Source organism: Schistocerca cancellata, chromosome 1 (genome assembly GCF_023864275.1).
Source record: "Schistocerca cancellata isolate TAMUIC-IGC-003103 chromosome 1, iqSchCanc2.1, whole genome shotgun sequence".
In the NCBI taxonomy this organism is placed as follows: domain Eukaryota; kingdom Metazoa; phylum Arthropoda; class Insecta; order Orthoptera; family Acrididae; genus Schistocerca; species Schistocerca cancellata.
In genome coordinates this window covers 204,190,161-204,211,076 of record NC_064626.1, presented here as the reverse complement: position 1 = coordinate 204,211,076, position 20,916 = coordinate 204,190,161, and the positions used below count along the sequence as shown (strand labels likewise).

The 20,916-nt window shown below is 39.2% G+C and overlaps 1 protein-coding gene across 3 annotated transcripts in view; it reads left to right on the top strand.

Moving 5' to 3' along the window:
- The window catches only part of LOC126168725 (uncharacterized), a 70,626-nt gene that overhangs the window by 25,567 nt on the left and 24,143 nt on the right, over window positions 1-20,916 (top strand). For all 3 annotated transcript variants that reach the window (XM_049920581.1, XM_049920583.1, XM_049920582.1), the window contains 2 exons: window positions 693-764; window positions 9,717-9,867. In XM_049920581.1, the coding sequence (XP_049776538.1) occupies window positions 693-764; window positions 9,717-9,867 (223 nt within the window). The remainder of the gene's footprint in view (window positions 1-692; window positions 765-9,716; window positions 9,868-20,916) is intronic.

Below are 20,916 nucleotides of genomic sequence, written 5' to 3'. Positions count from 1 at the left end.
TGTGTCTATGTGCCTGTGGTTCTGTCAGTGTGATCATGTGATGTATCTGCCCCCAGGAATGTGTCAATAAAGTTTCCCCTTCCTGGGACAATGAATTCACGGTGTTCTTATTTCAATTTCCAGGAGTGTATAATGGTGTTTTGACGTTCCTTCAATAATGGGCTCCTACTACTCCTTCCCCCTGTCTTTCCCTTTCACCTCTCCTCTCTTCTGAAACATGTTTTGATGAGTTGCTGTCCATTGTATTGATCCATACTGCCAGAGGTACATAAAATTATTATTTGCTTTCAATTTTTGCACCTCCTTTCCATTTTATGCTGCAGGTACCTCTTTTATTTTTCTCTATTTCTTTCAATAGTCATAATTTCATTATGAATGAAATACTGGTTCTAATTGCAACTTACTGTGACTGGAATTGTATTTGATGTTGACTCCAGATAAACTTTAATTAAATACTAATTCCTGTTAAGATAGTTGGAAAGTAAAGAGCAAGAGATGTCTCCTAATTTTACAACTGTATGCATTGTCTGACTTTTGGAAATTAAAAGTCTCATATTACTGTAGTGAACCTTCTTTCTAAGTAAAGTTACTTTATTACCTAAAGCATCAAGAACATTTTACTATTATTCTTAACAACAAAATTGTTTAAAGTTATGGAGTTATTATCAGTGATTTTTCTGTTTCTATTTCAGACACCATGGTAGGAAATCCACACAGATATCGTGCTGCCTTACACCCACTAGAAAATAGACATGCTACTGCAGGTAACTTGATTTTTTAGTTGTTATGAACACTGACTGTAACATTCCCTCACGATTGTATACATTTTATATAAAATATCATGTTTGATAATTGATAAATATGGAATATATAAAGCAGAAAATAGAAATAATTTTGCAGCATATATACCTGACAAATTAGTAAACATCTGAGCAAACATTAAGATAAGCATGTGTTAATTGAGTACCTTGACAATACAATCATTATCGAGAAAACTGCAATGGAGGCCTACTTTTTACTTATACAGTCAAGAATAAAAATATTGCTTCTCCCACCATAAAAATATTTTCTGAAAACTGTCTTTTTAAATGCATAGTACATGAAAGAAGGTTGTATACATGGAAGAATCCTGGAGATACTAGAAGGTATCATATAGATTATATAATGGTAAGACAGAGATTTAGGAACCAGGTTTTAAATTGTAAGACATTTCCAGGGGCAGATGTGGACTCTGACCACAATCTATTGATTATGAACTGTAGATTAAAGCTGAAAAAAACTGCAAAAAGGTGGGAATTCAAGGAGATGGGACCTGGATAAACTGAAAGAACCAGAGGTTGTACAGAGTTTCAGGGAGAGCATAAGGGAACAATTGATAGGAATGGGGGAAAGAAATACAGTAGAAGAAGAATGGGTAGCTCTGAGGGATGAAGTAGCGAAGGCAGCAGAGGATCAAGTTGGTAAAAAGACGAGGGCTAGTAGAACTCCTTGGGTAACAGAAGAAATATTGAACTTAATTGATGAAAGGAGAAAATATAAAAATGCAGTAAATGAAGCAGGCAAAAAGGAATACAGACGTCTCAAAAATGAGATTGACAGGAAGTGCAAAATGGCTAAGCAGGGATGGCTAGAGGACAAATGTAAGGATGTAGAGGCTTATCTCACTAGGGGTAAGATAGATACTGCCTACAGGAAAATTAAAGAGACCTTTGGAGAAAAGAGAACGACTTGTATGAATATCAAGAGCTCAGATGGAAACCCAGTTCTAAGCAAAGAAGGGAAAGCATAAAGGTGGAAGGAGTATATAGAGGGTCTATACAAGGGCGATGTACTTGAGGACAATATTATGGAAATGGAAGAGGATGTAGATGAAATGGGAGATACGATACTGCGTGATGAGTTTGACAGAGCACTGAAAGACCTGGGTCGAAACAAGGCCCCAGGAATAGACAATATTCCATTAGAACTACTGATGGCCTTGGGAGAGCCAGTCCTGACAAAACTCTACCATCTGGTGAGCAAGATATACAAGACAGGCGAAATACCCTCAGACTTCAAGAAGAATATAATAATTCCAATCCCGAAGAAAGCAGGTGTTGACAGATGTGAAAATTACCGAACTATCAGTTTAATAAGTCACAGCTGCAAAATACTAATGCGAATACTTTACAGACAAATGGAAAAACTGGTAGAAGCCGACCTCGGGGAAGATCAGTTTAGATTCCGTAGAAATGTTGGAACACGTGAGGCAATACTGACCTTATGACTTATCTTAGAAGAAAAATTAAGGAAAAGCAAACCTACATTTCTAGCATTTGTAGACTTAGAGAAAGCTTTTGACAATGTTGACTGAAATACTCTCTTTCAAATTCTAAAGGTGGCAGGGGTAAAATACAGGGAGCAAAAGGCTATTTACAATTTGTACAGAAACCAGATGGCAGTTATAAGAGTTGAGGGACACGAAAGGGAAGCAGTGGTTGGGAAGGGAGTGAGACAGGGTTGTAGCCTCTCCCCGATGTTATTCAATCTGTATATTGATCAAGCAGTAAAGAAACCAAAAGAAAAATTCGGAGTAGGTATTAAAATCCATGGAGAAGAAATAAAAACTTTGAGGTTCGCTGATGACATTGTAATTCTGTCAGAGACAGCAAAGGACTTGGAAGAGCAGTTGAACGGAATTGACAGTGTCTTGAAAGGAGGATATAAGATGAACATCAACAAAAGCAAAACGAGGATAATGGAATGTGGTCGAATTAAGTCAGGTGATGCTGAGGGAATTGGATTAGGAGCAAAATAACTGATGATGGTCAAAGTAGAGAAGGTATAAAATGTAGACTGGCAATGGCAAGGAAAGCGTTTCTGAAGAAGAGAAATTTGTTAACATTGAGTATAGATTTAAGTCTCAGGAAGTCGTTTCTGAAAGTATTTGTGTGGAGTGTAGCCATGTATGGAAGTGAAACATGGACGATAAATAGTTTGGACAAGAAGAGAATAGAAGCTTTCGAAATGTGGTGCTACAGAAGAATGCTGAAGATTAGATGGGTAGATCACATAACTAATGAGGAGGTATTGAATAAAATTGGGGAGAAGAGGAGTATGTGGCACAACATGACAAAAAGAAGGGACCAGTTAATAGGACATGTTCTGAGGCATCAAGGGATCACAAATTTAGTATTGGAGGGCAGTGTGGAGGGTAAAAATCATAGAGGGAGACCAAGAGATGAATACACTAAGCAGATTCAGAAGGATGTGGGTTGCAGTAAGTACTGGGAGATGAAGAAGCTTGCACAGGATAGAGTAGCATGGAGAGCTGCATCAAACGAGTCTCAGGACTGAAGACCACAACAACAACAACAACAACAGTACATAATTAGATATGTTATGTACCCAAAAGTCCCTAGACACTTGACAGAATACTGTTAAATTGAAAAGAAGGTAAGTTGCTCCAATATACACACCACAGCAAAATGGTCTTGCAGAAAGAGAAAACCACATAATTGTGGGGTGTGTGTATTCTATGTTGAACTCTAGTAAAACTGTCAAAAGAACTGTGGGCAGAAGTGTATGGTATTGCTACAAACCTCCTGAATCACTTTGGGAAGTCTTCTATTGAAAACAAACTTCCTTATGGATTGTGGCATGAACAAACAGTAGATAATCTGAATCACCTGAGAATCTTTGAAAAAGAATGTTGTGCACGTGTGAACAAGAATTTCTGTTCAAAGTTTGACAGAAAGGCTGTGCTTGGGCATCCAAGTGGTTCGTGAATGACAGAGATGGCTTTGGGTCTCAATTCCATCTCGGAACAAGGTTCTACTAAGTCACAATGTAAAATTTAACTCTGTAGTTGTATGCAATCTGCACATCAGTGTTACTTAATTTTGAACTTGACTGTGATAAAACCATCTGACAGAGTCAGCCTAATCAGACTTCTGATGATAAAAAGGAATCAAAAAATGTCAGCCTTGACAAGAGAAGAGAAGGTTAAGTGAAGAGGAAGAAGATTTGGATACAAATCAAATTCAAGAGAAGGTCCTGTATTAGGTGAGAATCAAAGATGCAAATGCAAAAAGAAGAAACCAGAACTGATGACCAATGGAGACTGTGTTTACATGGTTGGAATTCCTACCACCAGGGAAAAGGATTCAAGCTCATATACTAAAGCTTTGTAGTCTAGCCACAAAATTCAGTGGCTGGAGGCCATTCAAAAAGTTCCTGAATAATACTTGAGCATTAGTTGAGCATCCAAGTGGTGCACAGATTTTGCAAAATTAATGTGCCTCATGGAAGAAAATCAAACAATGGAAAATCCAGGATGGAATGTAACAATATCATGAAAAGGAAAGAAGTTGCCACTCACCATATAGCGGAGATGCTGAGTCAGAGTCACAGATAGGCACAACAAAAAGACTGCCACAAATTAGCTTTCAGCCAGTAAGGCCTTCATCAAAAATAGATGACACACACACACACACACACACACACACACACACACACACACAACTGCAGTCTCAGGCAACTGTAGCCACACTGCGAGCAGCAGCACCAGTGCGTGATGGGAATGGCAACTGGGTGGGGTAAGGAGGAGGCTGGGGTGGGTAGGGGGAGGGATAGTAGGGTAGGGGTGGTGAATAGTGAAGTGCTGCAGATTAGGCAATGGGCAGGGGAGAAGGGGGGGGGCGGGAGGGCAATGGAAAAGAAGAGAAGTAAAAACACTGGGTGTGATGGTGGAATGAGGGCTGTGTAGTGCTGGAATGGGAACAGGGAAGGAGCTGGATGGGTGAGGTCAGTAATTAATGAAGGTTGAAGCCAGCAGGGTTACAGGAATGTAACCTGTGCAGTTCAGAAAAACTGGTCTTCTTGGGAAGGATCCATGTGCCACAGGCTGTGAAGCAATCATCGATATGAGGGATGTTGTGTTGAGGTAGTGTGCTCTTGGCCACAGTTTGTCTGTGGCCATTTATGCAGACAGACAGCTTGTTGGTAGTCATGCACACATAGAATTCAGCACAGTGGTTGCAGTTTAGCTTGTAGATCACATGATTGGTTTCACAGGTAGCCCTGCCTTTGATGGAACAGTTGATGTTTGTGATTGGACTGGAGTAGGTGATGGTGGGGGAATGTATGGGACAGGTCTTGCATCTAGGTCTATTACAGGAGTATGAACCATGAGGTAAGGGGTTGGGAGCAGGGGTTTTGTTGGGATGGACGAGTATATTGTGTAGGTTTTGTGGACGGTGAGGGGTGGGAAGGATGGTGGACAGGACATTTCTCATTTCAGGGCACAATGAGAGGTAGTGGAAACCCTGGCAGAGAATGTAATTCAGTTGCTCCAATCCTGGGTGGTACTGAGTTACAAGGGGAATGCTCCTTTGTGGCTGGATGGAGGGACTTTGGGAGGTGGTGGGAGACTGGAAAGAGGGTCTCACTGAAGCCTTCACAGACTGTAATTATTCCCAGTCTTGTACAAAAACAAATCTCCTGTGCCTTATCTTTCCAGTCTGTGTGTGTGTGTGTGTGTGTGTGTGTGTGTGTGTGTGTGTGTGTGTGCGTGTGTGTGTGTGGTGAGTGGCACCTTTCCTTTTCATAATATTGTCACGGAAGAAAATTGCAGAAAATGAGTATGTTTGCTTCTAGGGTTGACTTGTGGCCAAACAATGCATAGGTGGGACTAACCAGTTAGCTGATCTACTAATCAGACCATGGGAAAGGGTCCCACTTAAGATCCTGTATGACAGATTTGGAATGCAGAAGATTAAATCCATTTGAAATTCAATACTTACTTCTATATTTTTCTTTTGAGCAAATGTTAACATTAAAAAGAAAAATACAAAGTGTATTGTCAAATATGTGTTACAGAGTTTTTATATCTCCGTTATCGTAGTGCAATGGATTCTTTGGATTGGTAAAACAGAAAGTATTTGGCAATATGTTGCTGTGAGCATGTCTCTGAGGAACCAAGCTGTTGTGGATCTTCTGTAGTATATTTTAAATAAATAATCTTAACAAGCACACTCACTATAACTTCAACCTATGCTTCTTCATATGAAAGAAGAGACAGTGTGTTATATCATACATATTTGCTCTGTCACAGTGAGTTATGGAAATAATTTATAATTGTAGAAGTTCTCAACTTTAGGCAGTGTGTAAGAGAAATTTCACGGAAGTTATATGTTTCCATGTCCATTATTAATAATATGATTGTAAACTGTAAACCTCAAGTAACCACTAAACTAAACCAAATCATCACTGTGGTACATTTAATGCAAGGTGCTCTGTGCATACAAATTGTCACAAACCATTCTCAGATGACTTCCATTGCAACTCAGGTACAAAGACAGAATAAACTGTTGGAAGCAGGTAGTTTTCATAATTGTGCTGCTTCTGGACACAAAAACACATTTGTGTGTGCCACATACAGTGGTGCAAATAGTGCTATCACTGGGATGTGGGTGGTGTGGATGGGTGAGTGGCTGGGGGGGGTGGAGGGGGGGGGGGGACAGAGATGGAGTTACACGACAGTATATAAAGATTCACACATATACTTGCTGGGATCTGACAGATTCCTGCACAAAGGTACAAATAATATTCACTTAGTTGGGTTCTGATGATAGTGAAATTGACAGAAGTTCTGTCGTAATGTGTTGATGTACTGCCCGATTTGAGTTTGGACCGTTAGTTTTGACATTTGAGTGATGGTAAAATGAATGCTAATGTTTATAAAAAATAATTAATTAAACTGACTTATTGTGACACAGTGGTACCAAGTTTGAAATCACATTTAATATATGAGTTATGTTAGAAAGTAAGTGTACTAGATTTTCACATTTTTTAGAAAAAATGTAGTTGAAAAAATTACAGAATATTGTTCATATACTTACTGGCTATTTATCCACATAATTGCCATCATGTTCAATGCATGTGGTATACTGGGACTCAAGTTTCTATATGCCCTCCTTGAAGAATTCTCCCACCAGCTCCTTCCCTAACGTCAGAACCTTGTTCAGCAGCTACTCATTGCTTCCAAATTTAATTCCACTCATATGTGGCTTCAGGGAAGTGGAAAGATGATAATCTGAAGGTGCTAAGTTAGGGGAATATGGGTGATGGTTTAAAACGTCCCAACCAAATGAGTCCAAGAGTGCCTTAGTGACTAAGCTGTGTGAGGAAGGAGGTTGTTGTGCAACAGGCACCCTTCTCTCATCAGCATTCTGCTCCTTTTGTTTTGAAAGTTCCTTTTGCATTGGTTTAGGGTCTCACAATTTCATTGTGTGTTAATGGTCTCTCACTGAGGCAGAAATTCGACCAAAACGATGCCTTTTCAGCCCTAAAGCAATGAGGCCATGATTTCTTGCCCAAAATGGTGGTTTTGAATTTTTGGCAGGTGGAGAATTGATTCGAAGCATGTGACAACTGTCTTTTGTTCTCAGGTGTCTAATGAGCCACCCATGTTTCGTCTCTAGTCACAGTAGAGCTCAGAAAATTCTCACCTTCCATTTCAAGTCACTCAAGGAACTCGCAGGCACTATTGGTCTCCTATTCCTCTTTTTGTCATAATCGTTTGTTCTGCCTTGACTACACTTCCTAAACCACTTAAACACACTCATTCTGATCATAACATCCTCTCTGTAAACTGTTTTGATTAACAGAAAAATTTTGGTAGATATTATACCTTCTGCGAGTAGAAAGCAGATCACATCAAGTGGCTTTTTCTTATTGCTGCTCTGTCAGCTGTTTTGGGATTCATGTACAGTTCCTGTATCCCAGTGTTTCTGTGTGTCCTGTGTAAGACTTGTAAAAACTTTGCAGTAATTTCACCCACTGTCTCTTGGTGGTCTACATGAACAGTCTCCTTGATTTTTGCACCAACTCATTAGCCAAAATGAAAGGTCTCCTTTTCTCTTTTTGTCATAATAATTTGTTCTGCCTTGACTAAGCTTCCTAAACCACTTAAACACATTCATTCTGATCATAACATCTTCTCTGTAAACTGTTTTGATTAACAGAAAAATTTTGGTAGGTATTATACCTTCTGCGAGTAGAAAGCAGATCACATCAAGTGGCTTGCACTTGGCAGGATTTCTTTCCAACATCTTTCATACAACTGGACACTGCAACATGAGTTTACATACTGTCATGTTCCTGTGATGCTCCCTCTGTTCAGGTTATCACCCTCCTCCACTCAGCATGACCAGCCCTCAAAAACAAAAAACTGCAGCCCATTGTGGTCACAGTAAACTTAGTTTCTGAACATGCCTTGTAACAGCCTCTCTGTCACACTGTAATAAGAGTTTGGAATCACAGCTTTTCTTTATCAGTTCTGGTACAATAATGATTTTTTCCATAAAACAAAGACCATTTAATTCATATCAAAAGAAGATTATGTAAAGCTTCTGCAATTGTGTTCTTGAAATCTGACTGGAACCACTTCAGACATATTTGTGATTAACTAGTTTTGGTTGTGTGCCAGAGGCAATTCTTCACCTCACATCAGAAACAAAGGTACTTAATTTTTCATTCTGTATATCATAACTTAGTTGAAATCCTGTCCCACGACAAAGTTCTCAAAAACCCTATTAGATTCATAACTGAGGTTATCTTTGACACAAACTGAAATGAACCAAATAGATACAATAAATTGTTGTTAAGTAACCAAACATGAAATTTGTGTTTCATTGTAAACTATATCTATATCTATGTGCAAACTCCAGGAGATGGCTTTTTATATTCTCAAAATGACAAGTAACTGTTATTGTTATCCAATTACATTAGTGAGTGAAAAGTAATTTTTTCTGTAACAAGTCATGAGTTGTGAAGGATATTAACTTCTGCAAATGCATATTGTTACTTTATTTACTTTGCCTGTGTTATTTTCCAATGTGGAACAAAAAATAAAAGCAATAAGAAATTCATCAAAAGAATGAAGTAGTTGTGCTTTCAAAGATATAGCTAAATACTGCCTGTTGAAGCAAGACTGCCACAGACTTTTTATAGTAGTTACGAATAATACACAAAAAATTTAACTTTCCACTGAACTAAAGACTGTGTTAAATAACATTCATGTCATACAAATGAAAGTATTGTTGAGGGATTAGTTTAATGTTCTACAATGTCAAAATAATGGCTTTGCCACATTTCCACAATTGGTGATGAAGAACTTAGACTTTTATAGTGGAACTGGGGTAAAAGAATATTAGCATTGGCTTTCAGAAGAAACAAAAACCAATGTACAAAAAAATGGTGTATACAATGACTGACATGGTGTGAGTGCCTCAGATTTTTTTCTCGGAGATTCATAATGTTGGATTCATTTTTTGCTGGGAAGGCTATTAAGTATAAATATTTAGAAAGAAACAAAACATGAAGTATTGACATTGAACTAAATAGAAATAGTGTATCTAGAGCATGATGAAAAAGTAGTGTGTAAAATGAATTGGGTGATGTGTACATAATGTAGATGCAGGTGGAGAAGAGCATTTTGTTGGAAATAGTACAGGACAAGCTGGAGGAAGGAAAGAAATCATGGAAAATTTTCTTGAAAAATCAAGAAATTTTAGAATGTTCTCTATCACACATTATTTGAACCTTGTAATTTCATACACAGGACGAAATATGACTTTCCTTTTTCTTTACTAAGGCTACAGTTATGGTAATCTTTTATAGACACAGTGTTAATTTTAAAGTTTGGATAACTGTAAATTTCCATTTGCATTCAGGTTGCATGTTGGCAGTACTTCTGATGTTTCCACTGGCAGCTCGCAGCTATGGTTTGCCTGTTGTCACAGTCATTTCACTGCTGTATGTTGGGATTGTAGTGCCAGTAGCAGCAGGGTTTATGTCATTGTCAACTATTATACATGCCCTTAGGTAATGTATATTTCCATTGTTTATGTTATGAAAGGTATTTTATTTTGAAACAATATATTAATAATGTGGTCATACATTGTTTGCTTCTTATATGCCTCCATTCAGCAAGTTAAGTAAGACACAGTATCCAAAACTTTGTATACTAGAGACACACAATTTTGACATAACTTTGATAAAAGTATTGCATCTCAACGGACTAAGTCTTTAAGTGAGCACATTTTTGTCTTTTAAAATAGGACACAACTTGTTGTATTTCCCATCTTTATCCTATCTCAGCCTTCACTCCACCTCTAGTGATCTCATTATTGATGGGTCATTGAACCATAGTCTTCCTTCCTTTCCTATTAGAGGAAGCGTGTCACTGCCTTCCTCTGAAACCAGTGTGTTCTGAAAATCTGAAACCTAAAATATACGAATTTTTTAAATCCTCAAACAATGGCTTCTGCTTCTACGTTTGCATAAACCTTCTTACAAGATGTTCAGTCCATAAACCCAACCACCCAGGAGGCCCAATTGTGGTCGGTTGCTGTGCCCCCACTGAGAGAATCTCTGCTCTCATAGACCAACAATTTCAACCTATTACCTGGAACCTACCCTCCTATATAAAAGATACCAACCATTTCCTCCACCATCTCTCCACAGTTCCTGTCCCTTTATCACATGCTGCCCTGCTCGTCACTATTTGTGCCACCTCCCTTTACACTAATATCCCTGATGCCCATGGCCTTACCACTATTGAACACAACCTTTCCTAACGCCTGATGGATCTCAAACCTACAACCTCATTCTTAGTCGCCATGATCAACTATATAATCACCCAAAATTACTTCTCCTTTGAAGGCATTACTTACAAACAAATCCAGGGTACAGCTAAGGGCATCCGCAAGGGATCATCCTTTGCCAACCTTTTCATGGGCCATCTAGAGGATCCTTCCTAAATACCCATAATCCTAAACCCCTCATCTGGTTCAGATTCATTAATGACATCTTTGCAATCTGGATCGATCATGAGGACATCCTATCCATATTCCTCCAGAACCTCTACAGTTTCTCCCCCATTTGATTCACCTGGTCCTACTCAGCCCAACAAGCCACCTTCCTAGATGTTGACCTCCACCTCAAAGATGGCTACATCAGTACCTCTGTCCATATCAGACCTGCTAACCACCAGAAATTCCTCCACTTGGATAGCTACCACCAGTTCCATACTAAAAAGTCCATTCCATAAAGCCTAACTATCTGTGGTCGTCACATCTGCAGTGACAAGTGATCCCTCTCAAAATATACCGAGGGTCCCACTGAATCTTTCAGGGACCATAATTATCCTCCCAACCTTGTACAAAACCAAATCTCCTGTGCCTTATCTTTCCAGTTTCCCACCACCCCCCAAAGTCTCACTGTCCAGCCACAGAAGAGAATTCCCTTCATAACTCAGTACCACCCAGGAATGGAGCAATTGAATTATATTCTGCACCAGGGTTTAAACTACCTCTCTTCATGCCCTGAAATGAAAAATGTCCTGCCCACTATCCTTCCCACCCCTCCCACAGTGGTATACCACCATCCACTGAACCTACACAATACACTCGTCCATCCCTACACAACCCCTGCACCAAATCCTTTACCTCATGGCTCATATCCCATACATCCTCCCACCATCACCTACTCCATTCTGGTCACAAACATCACCTATCCCATCAAAGGCAGGGGTACCTGTGAAATGAGTCATGTGATCTACAAGCTCAGTTGCAACCACTGTGCTGCATTCTATGTGGGCATGACAACTAACAAACTCCAACAAGCTGTGGCCAAGAAACAAGTGGACCACTCTTTTGCTGAGCATGCTGCCCAACAAGATACCCTTCATTTCAGTGACTGCTTCACAGCCTGTGCCAAATGGATCCTTCCCACCAACACTAGCTTTTCTGAATTGCGCAGGTGGGAACTTTCCCTGCAATATATCCTATGTTTCTGTAACTCTCCTGTCCTCAACCTTCGTTAGTCATTGTCCTCACCCATCGAGCCCCTTCCCTTTTCCCATTCCAGCACTAAAAAGCCTTCATTCCACCATTCCACTGAGTCTTTTACTTCTTTTCGGCTACCCCCCTCCCACCTCTCCCCTGCCATCCATCTCGCATCCGGCCATCCTGATTTAGGTTTTCCGTGATTTCCCTAAATCACTCCAGGCAAATGCCAGGATGGTTCCTCTGAAAGGACACGGCCGACTTCCTTCCCAATCCTTCCCTAATCCGATGAGACCGATGACCACGCTGTCTGGTCTCCTTCCCCAAACCAACCAACCAACCAACCTGCCATCTATCTAACTTTCCAACTGCACATAACTCCACCTCGTCCCAGTGTGCTCCACAGCAGCATTTCACTGTCCTGAACCCCCACCCTACTATCCCTCCCCCTCCCCCTCCCCACCCTAGCCTCCTCCTGACCCTCACTCAGTCGCCACTCCCATCATGTACTTGTGCTGCTGCTTGCAGGGTTGCTTCAGTTGCCAGACTAAGCACTCGTGTGTGTGTGTGTGTGTGTGTGTGTCATTTTATTTTTGATGAATGATGTAAAATCCATAATGAAAAGTGAGTTCCAGAAGTGCTTCTAAGACTGGAAAAAGTGATGGTACAGGTGTGTTATGTCTGAGGAGGTTACACTAAAGGGGAAAAGTTGATGTTGATGAATAAATAAATATTATTTTAGAAAAGCAAACATTCCCATTACTTTTTTATCACATCTCATATTCCACACTTTTGACAGAACATTAAACTCCAACCTTCTTTCCTACAGTCCTACAGTCATTATATATAGCATGGTTTTCCACAACTTGCACAGCACCTCACTGTGAAGTCCTCAGGTAACTATGAAGTGTCAGTATAAGTTACACCAATGTTTAAAGGATTTTAACTGAAACTTAGTTTAAAGTTATGTTAAATTTCATATAACAGTGATCTTATTTTAGTTGGGTGGTATGCCTTCTGGCATAATAACTTATACCAAAAATATTATATTTGATTTCTTAGAAAATTGATTTTCTTTTTCAAGTTAATAGCTATCCCCATATTCAACAAGGCACAAATCAATGTATTCCACCTAAACAGTTGTACCTATTAACACCTCATCTAAGTCATCTCTATTTGCTTCATTCCTAGTACCTGATCTAGATGTGACATTGTCTGGTCTCATATACTCATTTGAACCACAAAGGAAAGCTTTCAGTTTCTGGCTGCTACTACATATAGAAAAACAGTGTATTGCCTTGATTCTGCTGCCTAAGGAATTTGCAAGTATGATGTTCTCAAGATACTGTTGGATAGGTACTTCACTCTATAGAGCCACAGACTTTGTTCCTCCAAGCTCTCCAGCCTTCTTCTGGTAGGTAATAGTACCTTACGAGTAGCACAACTGTCCAGAACCAGGCATATTGCATCATTGTGTTTTAAGAAAACAATTAGTGGGCTGTTGATTGGGTTGACCTCTTTGCCTAGTGCTGCACCCTTGGTGAGGAGAATAGAGTAGGGTTTGACCAAATAAGCTCATGGGGGTTTATCTTAAGTTTGGATTCTTAATTTGTTAGTACAGAAGAATTTTCATGAAAGTTATCATGGAACTGTAGGTGCAGTTCCTGTAGTTCAGTTTTTCCTGACTTCTTAATCGTACCTTGTTTTCTCGGTACACCATCGTACACCCTATCTCCTACTTTAAAGGCTCATCAGGTACCATATATTAGCCCATAGAAAGTACCTAATAATTGACTATTTCAAAATTTTAGTATTATTTGGGTGACTGTGACATTTTGGTTGCTCTAGCACTGCACCTTTATGTGTATATGCTGATATACATTTAATTTTTCGAATTTTGTTCCAGGAAGCCAGAAACACTCCTAAAAAGGAGCTAATTAATATTTCTGGCTGTACTTTTTCTTGCAGGGATTAAATACAATGAACATTTGATTCCGGATATTGTTCTTGTTGTAAACATAAAATAGTGCAATGTAACAGATTCATTCAGATCATGAGGTAGTCCATAAATTTGTACTCCAGTTTTCTTTTGAAATTAGCAGTATGTATTGCCATCTTCAGATCTGTAAAATCAGGCATTGTTAGTTACACCATACAATGCTTAAACCTTTCCATCACATTAGGACTGTACTTAGCATATTGTATAATCCTGTTGTGACAGAATAGTGTAAGCATTGTATGTTGTAACTACCACAGCCTGGATCTGAAGATGGCAGTACACATTACCAAAATTAGCAATCTAGTAATTGTGTTAAAATGGTGATCTTGGTAAATAAATAGGTCTTCATAAGAAGACTACAGCGCTAAAATATTTCTGTTGAAACATTAAAATTAATGACTCATTCATTGGACTGGCTTTGTTCAGGTTTTTCTGCCTATGTTTTAAGCCAGTTAATGACTGCATTCAGGCATTCATTACTGGCTACACAACGCCATCATAGATTTAAGACTTTTTGTGTTTCAAATAATGTACACATTTGTAACTTATGGTTCAGTGTCCTTTAATGTGGTAATTAAATAGCTCATATATGTATTCACTAACTGACCTTTCAGTTCCCTTCACGTTAGCTGTAAATTGATGTTTGTCATTATTTAATTATTATTACCATTGAGTGTACAATTCACTCCACTCAGTTTATATGCTCATTTGTTCTACAAAAGTCAGTGAGGCCTCTTTCAATATGTTGTGTTAAGGCCTAATTAATTTCTTTGATTTCCAGTTACTGAGCATACTTTTTACTTCTAAGTGGTGTCATTTCATTGAAGTTTTCATCTCCATTAAATCTCTTTCAATTCAGGTTGTAAGTGCTCCTTTAATCTTGTTCCTTTCTTTTCAGTTGCAAGAAATTGGGCTTGCCTTTCTATGTGTGTGTAGGGGGGGGGGGGGGGGGGGGGGGGAGAAGACAGCAGTTCAAATCCCCATCTGCCTATCCAGCAACCAGATAAGTCCCATTATGGCATTTATGAAATACTTAAAGACTGTACCTTCTACATAACCTTTACTATTGTTAAAAGGTTAACAGAAACCTTGGTTTACCCAACTTACAGGAGATACATGTAGGATGGTTTTTTTCTTTAAAAGGAAACAGCCAATTTTCTTCCTCAAAATTCCTAAATCTGAGCTTGTACTCACTAATGATGTAATTTCCATTGAGACATTAAACCCTAATCCTTCTTCTCTCTTTTTGCCTCTTTCTTCATCCTGTAGCAACACTATATTTTACAACATCAAGGATCACCACACCCAAAAAAATTCCGATGATAAGTTATTTGGTTAAAGGTAACACAGTGGAGTGTGTTTGGGGGAGGGGGGGGGGCTGATTTTGTGTGCTGCAGCATCTGGAAATATTCTATTATTCTCTACAGCACTACCTGCGACTGACTATGTGGTAAACCCACTACAGGTTATTGGCATCAAGAAGCTTAATGTCATGCTGTAGATTTGGTGACATAGTTATTATGAAGATTGTTTTGGAAGTCATCAGAATACTCACATCTACCTTACTGATGGAATGTAAGTTCATTTGGTTTTGACTTCTTCCCACATGTAAAGTAATCTTCCTGTTGAATATCTTCTCTTTTTTAGGATATACTCTGTCACTGTTGGCACTGATGTATCATTCTGTTCAAGAAGACTGAAAATGTTTGAGCTCAGAATATGTTCTAAGATTTTACAACAAATCAATGTCAAGGGTAGTTAGAAGAAGGGCTAACTCAGCCGCAAACTCAGTATAGAATTTGATAGGAATTCCATTGGGGCTGGGAGCTTTGTTCAGTTTTAATGACTTCAGCTGTTTCTCAACCTCACTGACACTAATATTTATTTCAGTAATGAAGATCAAATTGGAGCAAGTCCCCTGGGTTTTCCTTTGTAAAGGAACATTTGAAAATAGAGTTAAGCATTTCAGCTTTTGCTTTGCTACTCTCAATTCCAGTTCCTGTTTCATTTGCTATGGACTGGACATTAACTTTGATGCCACCAACAGCCTTTACATACGACCGGAATTTCTTTGTTTTTGTGAAATGTTATTTGACAATTTTCTGCTATGGTAGTCACTGAAAGCATCACACATTGCTGTCTTGATAGCCAAACTCATTTCATTCAGCATTTCTGTATCTATAACCCTGCGCTTTGTCTTACACTTATTATTCAGTAATCTCTGTTTCTTTAGAAGTTTCTTTACAGTGACTCTATACCTTAGAGGTCCCCTCCAATTATGAACTGTTCTGCTAGGTACGTATCTATCCACTGTGCGGTCAACTATTCTTTTAAACTTGAGCCAGAGTTTCACTACATGCTCCTGAACTGTGCTGAAAGTTTCAAGTTCCTCATTGAGATATGACACTACTGATTTTTCATCTAGGTTACTGAACATACATATCTTTCTGCATATTTTAGATGTCCTTTGTACTTTGGTAATCATTGTTGCCATGCCTTCATCATGGTCACTAATACCAGTTTCAATGTGGACATCTTCAAAGACATCAGGTCTATTTGTTGCCATTATATATATGTTTTTAAGAAATTCAAATAGATTAACTTCCAGGCTTTCAATAAACTACGACCTAGAGTGCACCATATTAAAAAAGTATATGTCCAGAATATCATTAAAAAGTGTGGCCTAAAAATTCACGGTTCAACATTTCTCAATAAATTTACTTCAAGGTATTCGACATGAACTATTTTGATTCAAAATATTTGACATGAGCTACTTGCATGCCCTCTCTTTGTCAATTTGATAACTGTAATGACGCTGTGATATTTGTTTTAACATTTTTTCAAGAAAACTTCAACAAATGTTTATTGATTATGAATGAAAACACTCACAGCACTGTGTAATGGTCCACAATATTTATTATTTATTTTACAAACTTTTTTTCCAGTTACACCATCATCAGATTTAAAGATAAATATGTGTGGTGGTGAAATTTTTGCCAGATCAAAGATTCTAAACTAGTGCATCTACAGAGTATCTGTTTCCAAACATGAATGACAATTGTTGATTTTTGCTTTAGGACTAAAATTAGAGGATTATTTAACTTAGATAAAATGTATGACACATTAACTAATTAACTATATAACAAATTACATCAGTTTACATCTACATACTGTGCAAGCCACTGTACGGTGCATGGCAGAGGGTACCATATACCACTACCAGTCATTCCTTTCCTTAACTTTTACCGGCGAATTGAATGTTCGAACAACTTACGGGTTTGCTGCCGGGTGACATCGTCAACCACAAATGCATTTGTGCCTTGAGAATGGCAGGGTGTGCTCCTGTCGAAATATCGGCAGCGGTCGACGACGTCACCCGGCAGCAAACCCATAAGTTGTTCGAACATTCCTTTCCTGTTTCACTTATAGAGAGAATGAGGGGAAAATGATTGTCTAAAAGCCTCCATATGAGCCCTAATTCCTTGTATCTTATCTTCATGGTCCTTACACAAAATGTTATGTCCTCCTTGCCGTATCCGGTGACAGCGACTCCATCAGTCTTCTCTGTCCTTGTTGTGGTAGGCTCAGATGTGGCTCACGAATCCGAATTTCGCTTTGAATAACCTGTTGCATGAAGCACAGTGAAGTTGACCAGCAGAGTTGTAAGTATACATGTAGACAGGCTTGAGCTGAGATTTTCGGAGCTCTCTTTTAGCATCCAGGTTCATTAGACGCTTTTGCTCGAATTGTTCGATGCTCTTATGTACAGTTGATCGCCACTCCAATCGGCGCAATGCTAGCTCCTCCCAACGGTTGCTTGGAATGCCACAGGCTGCAAGGTGGCGTTTAATGGTGTTTTTATATCGCAGGTGTTGACCACCTTTCCTCCTCTTCCTGCACGAGAGCTCCGAGTAGAACACCGCTTTAGGTAGCCTACTGTCATCCATGCGTACTATGTGACCACTCCATCTCAGTTGATGTTTCATTATTAAAGCTTCAATACCAGCCAGTTTCACGCGGCGCAAAATCTCCGTATTTGGGACATGGTCTTCCCATTTGATGCACAGAATTGATCTCAGACATCGAAGATGAAATTTATCTATCTTCTTAATGTCAGCTTTGTAACAGCACCAGGTTTCCGAGGCATAGAGTAAGGCGGATAATACTACTGCTTTGTAGATTGCAATTTTTGTTTGTAGTTTGAGATCATGTGATTTCCATACTCGGTCATTAAGCTTACCGAAGGCTGAGGCTGCGCTGGCTATACATGCTGCGATTTCCATTGTCAGGCTGTTGTCACTTCTAATTTGGCTTCCAAGGTATTTGAAATTTGACACATTTTGCAAGGGTTTGTTATTTATCTCAATACTGGAGTCATCTGCATTAAGACCTCTAAGTGGCTGTTTGAGAACTTGCATCTTAGTGATGCTAATGGCTAAGCCAAATCTTCTGCAGGTGGCATTTAGCAGATTTATGTAAGTCTGAAGAGTTTCGCAAGAATTAGCCATCATGCATACATCATCCGTGTAGAGAATCTCTAAGATGGATAGTTTGGTTACGCGACTTTTTGTTCTGAGGCGAGAGATGTTGAAGACACTTTTGTCTGTCCTTGTGTCGAGACTAATTTGATTACTACAAGCTTTGGTCGCGTCTCTCATAACAACTGCGAAGTAAAGTGAGAAGAGTGTGGGAGCCAGAACACAGCCTTGTTTTACACCACATGTCACGGGAAACTGTTCTGAGAGCTTGTCCTCATGGCGGATTTTTGCCATCATGTTTTCATGAAACTGCCGAATCAAACTGACAATTTTGTCAGGGCACCCAGTTTTCTTTAGTATGATCCAGAGAGCTTCCCGTGGGACACGATCAAAAGCTTTTCCAGGTCTACAAAGCACATGAACAAAGGCCGATGTTGCTCTAAGCTTTTCTCTTGCATTTGTTTGACAATAAATATGGCATCCACTGTGCCTCTGTTTGGGCGAAAGCCACACTGGGTCTCTGGTAGCAGTTTTTCTGCAAAGTGTGTTAACCGGGTGTTAATTATGTGGGCAAGGACTTTTCCCACTGCTGAGAGAAGAGAAATGCCCCTGTGGGAGCTGCAGTCTGATATGTCACCCTTGCCTTTATAGATCTTGGAAATACAAGCATCTTTCCAGTCTTGTGGAATCATTTCATACTCCAAAATCCTTAAGATCACAGCAAACAATGGTTTCTTGATGTTTGGCCCCCCATATTTATATAGCTCTGGTGGCAAGTTATCTAATCCTGCTGTTTTGTCATTTTTCAGCTTAGCCAGTGCTGAAATGAATTCATCGTAGGAAGGGGCATCCGCAAGTTGTTCCTCAACTGGCAGGTCTTCAAGTGCTTCTATGTATGGAATATCGGTTGTCTGATGGTCGGGATTAAGAACGTCATTAAAACACAAAATGTACATTAATTAAAACACAAAATGAACATTGGTGGCAGTATAATCATTCTGCAGTCAGCCTCAAATGCCGGTTCTCTAAATTTCTGGAATAATACTTCACAAAAGATTGTTGTCTTCCCTCCAGGGATTCCAATTTAAACTCATGAAGCATCTTCACAATACTTGCATACTGATTGATCCTTGAACCTACCAGTAACAAATCTAGCAGCATGCCTCGAAAATACTTTGGTGTCTTCCTTCAATCTGAGCTTGTGAAGATCCCAACCACTTGAACAGTACTCGCGAATGTGTCACACTAGTGTTTGTTACACCTTCTCCTTTATGAATGAACTACAATTTCCCAAAATTCTCCTAATAAAGCTAAGTCAACCATTTGACTTCCCTACTATCAACCTGATGTGCTCATTCCACTGCATATCACTTTGCAAAGTTACACCTAGATATTTAATCGATGTGACTGTGGCAAGCAGCATCCTACTGATTCTGTATTCAAATCTTACAGGATTGTTTTCCATATTCATCTACATTTACTTACATTTTTCTACATTTAGAGCAAGCTGCCATTCATCACACCAACAAGAAAGTCTCTCTTCTTAGTCATTCTGTGTACTCTTACAGTCACTCAATGGTGTTACTTTCTTGTACACCACAGTGTCATCAACAAACATCCATGAATTGCTCACACCCCATACATCAGATAATTAACGTATAAAGAGAATAAGAGTTGTCCCATGGAACTTTCCTGGGGCACTCCTGATGATACACTTGTCTGATGAACGCTCACCATCGAGACAATGTACTGTGTTCTATTGCTGAAAAAGTCTCCTGAAAAGAAAAAAAGATGAATAATAAATTTTGGTGACCTGCTCTAGGGAAGTGCCAAAACTAAATAGTAATCCTGTCTGTAACAGGTCCTTACTACAGGTACACTAGTTAGATTAAGCATGTTCAAGAAGCAGCCGTGATTATACAAAATAAAAATTTGTAACAGATCAGGTGAAATTACAGTAACTGAAATAATGGGAAAAAATGTGGCATGTGAGCAAGTATGGTAATTTACAACATGGCCTGAATTGGATTATGAGTAATATCTGCAATTAGAAGTGACAAGTAAGGGAAATATGTTTGGTCATTCAGTACTAAGCTTGGGCAAATGGACATATGTTTATTAATATCCATTATTCAAAGTAGTTCATCTTCCTCCATTTATGGATTTGATCTAAGTCTTCACATTGCACCTTGTAGTTATAGCCCTCTTTAGGCAGGTGGTTTCCTTTACTAAGTTTCCATCATCTGTGGTGTTATTTCAAGTGGGTGCCTGCTGCTCTGCCAGACTGGCCTATATAGGATTTGCCACAACTATAAGTGATTTGGTATATTCCACTCTTTTCCAAAGCTGAAGTGGTGTATCTACCATTGGGCAAAAAGCCCTATTGGACACATTTTGTCCAGTGGTAAAGACACCACTTCAGCTCGGGAAAGGAGTGGAATACACAGAATCACTTGTAACAGTGGCAAATTCTATATGAGTGATTCTGGCAGGGTGATATGCCCTTGCTTGAAAGAATACCAACAGGTTCGATGCTTAGGAAAGGAGACTAATTTTGCAAACCACCTGCTTAAAGAAGGCTATAGTTACGTGATGCAAACTGGAGTTT